Consider the following 6,179-nt stretch of genomic DNA (forward strand, 5'->3'; position numbering starts at 1 on the left):
AACGGCCTACGCTCTCTCTGTCTGCAGGCGTAGCGAAGCTTAACTGACCCCTCTAAAGACGCAGCGAACAGCTGGCGTGGAGCACCGACTGCGTAAAGAAGGCAGAGAGAGGAGTGCATGGGCCCCATCACTCAGCTGGATCTGTCTATCTCTCTCTCCTCCTCCTGTTCACTGCACTGCATCTCCTGTCGCTGGCTGTAGCTGTCCGTGACACTGACACCAATCTAAATCTAAATCTCAATCTCAATTTTATTGCAAATCTGTCTTTAAATAGCATTTATAATCACATTAAAAATAGAGCAAAATAAAGACATGCATCTTTTTTTAATTAAATCAGTGTACTTTTTGATTTATTATTAAAAAATATTTTATCTGACTCCGGTTTCAAATTTATCATTTTTAAACCACTGTGCTGTCCCTATTTTTATCGTCCATTTGAAAGTTAGAAAGTTTATTTATGTGCTTTTTTATTTTATGTTTTTACCTGGGATGAGTTTAAAGAGTGTTTTATTTTTTGCTTTAAAAATATATATCAATTGCCATCCCTGACTCCTTTGTCATCATCTTCCACGTGTGCTGTCAGTCGTAAACCTAAAGTTTGCATGGATTGACGGCGTTAAGACACATAGCTGACCCCACACTTTTACTGCCAATTGCTAATTACGCGGGACAGCTGATATAACAAACAATTCAGGGAGATAGGGAGCATGGGCTGCATTTGCAATTTGCATTTCATTTTGCATTTGACAGCAGAGAAGCACATGTGACCTGCTCCTCTTCCTCTCCACCGCGTGTCGACTGGTTTGGTGGTTCCGGAAGGGAGATGAGATGGCGCCTCACAGTCTCTTCCTCTTCCTTCTAGTTTTGCTGCTCTTCTCCGCCGCCGTCATGAACGCCGACGAAGCAGCCATGGAGGGGATCAGCACCGACGCCGTGGAGGTCGACCCCAGCTTCCAGTTCGCCAACTCCCGGCTCCGCGACGCCTACATTGCCCTCCAGACGTGGAAGCGCACCGCCATCTTCTCCGACCCCAACAACTTCACCGCCAACTGGGTCGGCCCCTATGTCTGTTCCTACTTCGGCGTCTTCTGCACCGCCTCCCCTGACGACCCCTACCTCGAAGTCGTCGCCGGCATTGATCTTAACCACGGCGATATCGCCGGCTACCTCCCCAAGGAGCTCGGGCTCCTCGCTGAACTCGCTCTTTTCCACCTCAACTCCAACCGCTTTTGCGGCACAGTTCCCTCCACCTTTAGTCACCTCCGCTACCTCCATGAGCTTGATCTGAGCAACAACCGTTTCGTCGGCGCATTCCCCGACGTCGTTCTGCACCTACCGGAGCTTCGCTTTCTCGACCTCCGCTTCAACGACTTCGAGGGCGCCATCCCTCCGGCTCTATTCGAGCGGCCTCTCGACGCCATCTTCCTCAACTCCAACCGCCTCCGCCACGGCATCCCCTCCACCGTCGGTTCCTCGCCTGTTTCCGTTCTCGTCCTCGCCAATAACGACCTCGGCGGCTGCATCCCCTCCTCCATAGGCGGCATGGCCGCCACGCTTAACGAGATCATTCTCCTCAACGACAACCTCACTGGCTGCATCCCGTCTGAGGTCGGCCTGCTCCGCCACGTGACCGTGTTCGACGTCAGCTTCAACCGTCTCCAGGGCAAGCTGCCGGACTCCATCGCGGGTTTGCAAAGCGTCGAGCAGCTCGACGTCGCGCACAACCTCTTCACCGGTCGGATCCCGCCGGGCATTTGCGATCTACCAAGACTGCAGAACTTTACTTACTCCTACAACTTCTTCATCGGCCAACCGCCGTCCTGCGTAAGTGGAGGCCAGGCGAGGGTGTTCGACGGAAGCTCCAACTGCATCCCTGGCTTGCCGAACCAGCGGCCACCTAACCAGTGCGCGTACGCGGCGACACACCCATTCGATTGCAGCAAGTCGGTGTGCGGGAGCGGTGCGACGCCATCCCCCTCTTACAATCCTCCTACAACGCCTCCGTCGGCACCTTCTCACAATCCTCCCTCCACGATGCCCCCGTCGTCGCCCTCTCACAATCCCCCTTCCACAACGCCGCCATCATCTCCGTACCCTAAGCCTCCTTCCACGATTCGGCCGCCGAAGGCTGGTAATCGGCCTGTGTTATCCCCGCCGACTCCTCGTGGGGGAAGGACCAGAGGTCCTCGTCCGAAACTTCAATTTCCGCCGCCGCCACCACAGTACGAATCATCGCCTTCCACTAGATCTCACCCTCCGCCGCCATCGTACTCGCCGAATCATTCGCCTCCGCCGTCCTCCCCTGGCTACCACCCTTCCACCCCACCACATGCTCCTCCTACCTACGGCTACCGCCCAGCGCCACACCAACCCCCATCACCGCCCACATTTGCCTCACCACCGACCCAATACTCTCCTACACCTCTTCCATTTCACCCTCCGGTCGCCATCCCTACACCGCTCCCTCATTATCCCTCACCTCTGCCGCCGTCGCTACCTCTACATCCTTCTCCGACTCAACAGCCATGGAAGCCACCTCTTCCCGCACCCAAATCCTCGCCGCCGCCTTCGTCGGTGTATACTCCTCCCTCCGAGCACTATCCTTCGTCACCCCCGCCTTTGTTTGAGTACCCTCCACCCCACTCGGAGCATCATCCGTCTTCGCCACCGCCAGCGTCTGGGGTGAAGCCCACACCGCCATCGCATACTTCACCGGCAGGGCTGCCAACTCCGCCAGCACCGTTCAAATATCACGAGAAGCACCCACCGCCGCCGCTCCTGCTGCCTCCGGTGGTTGGTGTGACTTATGCTTCGCCGCCGCCACCCACAATTCCATACTACTGATGCACCCGCTCCAAGGATCTGTCCGTCTTCTACCATATCTTTCCCTTTTGTTTTGTTTCTTTCTACGTTACGTTGTTAATTGATCATATTACGACTAAATATTCTTTTTCTTCTTGCGGTCGTTTAATTCCTACTTTGTTTATGCAATGCATTAGCAAATATTCTCGCTGCATTTTCGCCCAATTCTAAGTCTTATAATACTCAAAATGTGCTCCTTTACGATCGTTGTTGCTTGATTCAAACAGTCAAATCCCTCTCTCTTTTAGTTTTTTGTTTTGTAATCTAGATGTTCGGATTTTATTCTATGATTTTTCTTTCTGATTTATTTACTGAGTAGTTATTGCAAGATTTAGATGGAATATTTATTCAATTTGAAATTAGAATCTTAATGAGTTTTTATTACTCACGTGATTAATTTAGGGCAAGTGATTTAAATCTTGACGAAGTCAGGCAATACCCTTCTCGTCGTAATCAACTGCACTTTCTCGATTTACCTCCTACGTGGACCGATCATGTGGGACCGCTAAGGTCGATCACCTTTTTACAGAAGATGTAATATTTATTCAATTTGAAATTAGAATCTTAATCTTTTTATTACTCACGTGATTAATTTACTAGTGCATCATACTTGTGGGGATGTGTCAAATCCTTCTCTTGAACCATGTGAAAAAATAAAATCGTTAAATTTTATTCATTCATATTCATCCAAAGCATTGGCAATAGCTCATTACTATTTTTATTTTATTAAGCTTCTTCCTCTGTATATTGGTGAAAAACATAGTGATCCGGTGAAGATAATTTTTGGTGACGTGGAAACACGGGGCATGATGACATAGAGAAGGAGTATAACCCAGGGGAAATACGAGGTTAAGAGGGAGGCAAGAGCAACCAACCTCCCTAAGAGGAGAGCCCAGTCCTCGATGCCATGCTTCAAGATCTCTTCCAATCGAAACGACTAAACCTTTCCTCTCATTAAGCTCAGTACTTTAGACCCAAGTAAAGTAATAGCCTAGCAAGGCACCAACCTCGCCAAGAGGATGGTGTATCCCTTGATGCCCAAGAAAAGCCCCTCATAGCTCATACCCACCGTCCGACCTCGCCACCAGACCAGATCCCCCTTCTTAAACACCCTTATGACTAAGTTCGATCCTTTATAAAACTCCTTGACCAACCTCATTAATAGATCAGTGTTAGACTTACAATACAAATCGAGCTCTCCTGGACCTCGGTACTCATAACTCAACCGCTCATGAGCATCGCAAGCCCCACACGAATCTCGGACAAACCTCCTTAGGAGGTTACCACGGGCCACAACATGTAGAGCAACAATGAATAAATCCCATTCTCTCGCAACAAACATAGAAGCACCGCCCTCATCATAAGGTCCTGGCATCATATGTCTACCTTATGGCAAAGTCCTGACATCATATGCCTACCTTAGGACAAGGTCCCCGGCATCACATACCTATCTCATGGCAAAGTCCTGACATCATATGCCTACCTCAGGACAAGGTCCCGGTACCACATGTCTACCTCATGGCAAGGTCCCGGCATCATATGCCTACCTCATGGCAAAGTCTGGGCATCACACGCCTACCTCATGACAAGGTCTTGGCATCATATGCCTACCTCAGGACAAGGTCTCGGCATCACATGCCTACCTCATGGCAAGGTCCTGGCATCATATGCCTACCCCATGGCAAGGTCCGGGCATCACACGCCTACCTCATGACAAGGTCCTAGCAATTGCATGATTTAAGGCTTGATATAATTTTTGTGATTTAATGGTGAATTTTGGCATTAATTTGATTTTTATTGATTTTAGGGCTAAATCGGACCCAACTCGAGCTCAACCGCGGTCAAATCGAGTCAAAATCGCCAAATCGATCAAGCCAACATGGAGGACATGACTCAGATCGAGCCTGATAAAAATTTCGGAATTTTTCAAGAACCCTAGACTGCCCTAGAGCTCAGATCAAAGTCAGCCGTTGGATTCAAGATTGGACGGCTCAGATCATCTAATTAATCAAAGGTATAAAAGGGAAAAACTTACCCGATGAACAGTGGCTGCGCCACTGTTCATCTTCGTCCCGAAACCGCGCGAGAAAGCATCCACTGTTCACCGACGTACGCGCACGGCCAGCCCCGTCCTCCCAAACCTATCCCATTGTGATCCTTGATCAATGAAGAGTCCAACGCCGGCCGATTGGGTATAATCCGGCGACCGGACGGCGCGCGACGGCGAGGGTTTTGCCGCCGCCGTTCACCCTGTTTTTGAATTTTCCGGCGTTCTGCTGCGCAACCGGAGCTCGCGTTTCGTGGAGGGGTTCTCCTAGGACCGTGGAGTTCCCTTGTATCAACAGCAGCATCATCGGAGAAGAGAGGAAGCAAGGATTCCGGTTTGCCAGCTCGAATATTCTCTGCACCTCACTGTTCTTGACCGGAGAGGGTTTCTTCGGGCAATGCACGGTGCTGGAAGCATGAAAAACACTCAAGAGACCAACGGAAGACTCTAATTGGATCAGCTAAGCTTGTTTGACACCAAGCTGAGGAGAATCGAAGGAAGAAGGGAAGGAGGATGTTACTGATTTTCGTTTCTGCACATTCAGTTTCTGAGTTTCTGTTTTTTCCAATTTCTGAATGTTTCCATTAGAATTGAACTCTTAGCAACTTGTGATTTGTGGTTAGCTGTTGTTTGGATTCAATTTAGTTTTAGGATTCGCTTAGATTTGTTTAAATGCTTGGTTTAGCTTCCATTCCCTCAACTTGTTTGTAAACGAAACCATGGTTTCTGATTTCTGAAATTCCAGCACTGTTCCGTGCCAACTTGGATGGCATGTATCAGTTTCATTCTAGCTTAGATTGAGTGGTTAATTGCACCTTAAAATTTAGCCATCTAGTCTAAACAAATCTCAATTGAATTGCTTCATTTGCTTTTATCAATAGCATTGTCATCCAATCCAATAAGGTCACATTTAGGTAAGTTTCAATTTCAACAGTTTAGGTTTAATATTTTGAATAGAAGTTTGAATTGCATCTTAGATTCATTGGGTATTTAATTTAACAGCTCATCATTAGGATATTAAATTGCATTCTCCATTTATTTTCTGAATTTGAATTTGCATTTCATTTAAAAACCCCAAAATCCCATTCCTATGTGAAAACCCAAAAATACGACACACCTAAGCTCAATTCATTCAATTTTCTACTAGTCCTTGGAAAAACACGACTCGAGGCCCCTATACTTCCTTTTTCAGTATTTATCGTGGGTTTTCGATAAAATTTATAAATTCTAATTTGAAGCCCTATCGTGACACCTAGTTTAGGGCTTTTCA

General features: G+C 48.1%; 1 protein-coding gene across 1 annotated transcript; it reads left to right on the top strand.

Moving 5' to 3' along the window:
* The first annotated feature begins 736 nt into the window (after window positions 1–736).
* On the top strand, window positions 737–2,971 carry LOC141842343 (leucine-rich repeat extensin-like protein 2). Its single transcript, XM_074730556.1, has one exon. The coding sequence runs from the start codon at window positions 829–831 to the stop codon at window positions 2,842–2,844; it is 2,016 nt and encodes a 671-aa protein (XP_074586657.1). The 5' UTR covers window positions 737–828; the 3' UTR covers window positions 2,845–2,971.
* The last annotated feature ends 3,208 nt before the right edge of the window (window positions 2,972–6,179 follow it).

Source organism: Curcuma longa, chromosome 1, assembly GCF_044706935.1.
Source record: "Curcuma longa cultivar G26 ecotype Majalengka, Jawa Barat chromosome 1, ITB_CL_G26_1.1, whole genome shotgun sequence".
Lineage (NCBI taxonomy): Eukaryota > Viridiplantae > Streptophyta > Magnoliopsida > Zingiberales > Zingiberaceae > Curcuma > Curcuma longa.

What these genes read in the sequence shown, in the direction of transcription:
- LOC141842343 (XM_074730556.1), top strand. Translation starts at nt 829, where the DNA reads ATGGCGCCTCACAGTCTCTTCCTCTTCCTTCTAGTTTTGCTGCTCTTC.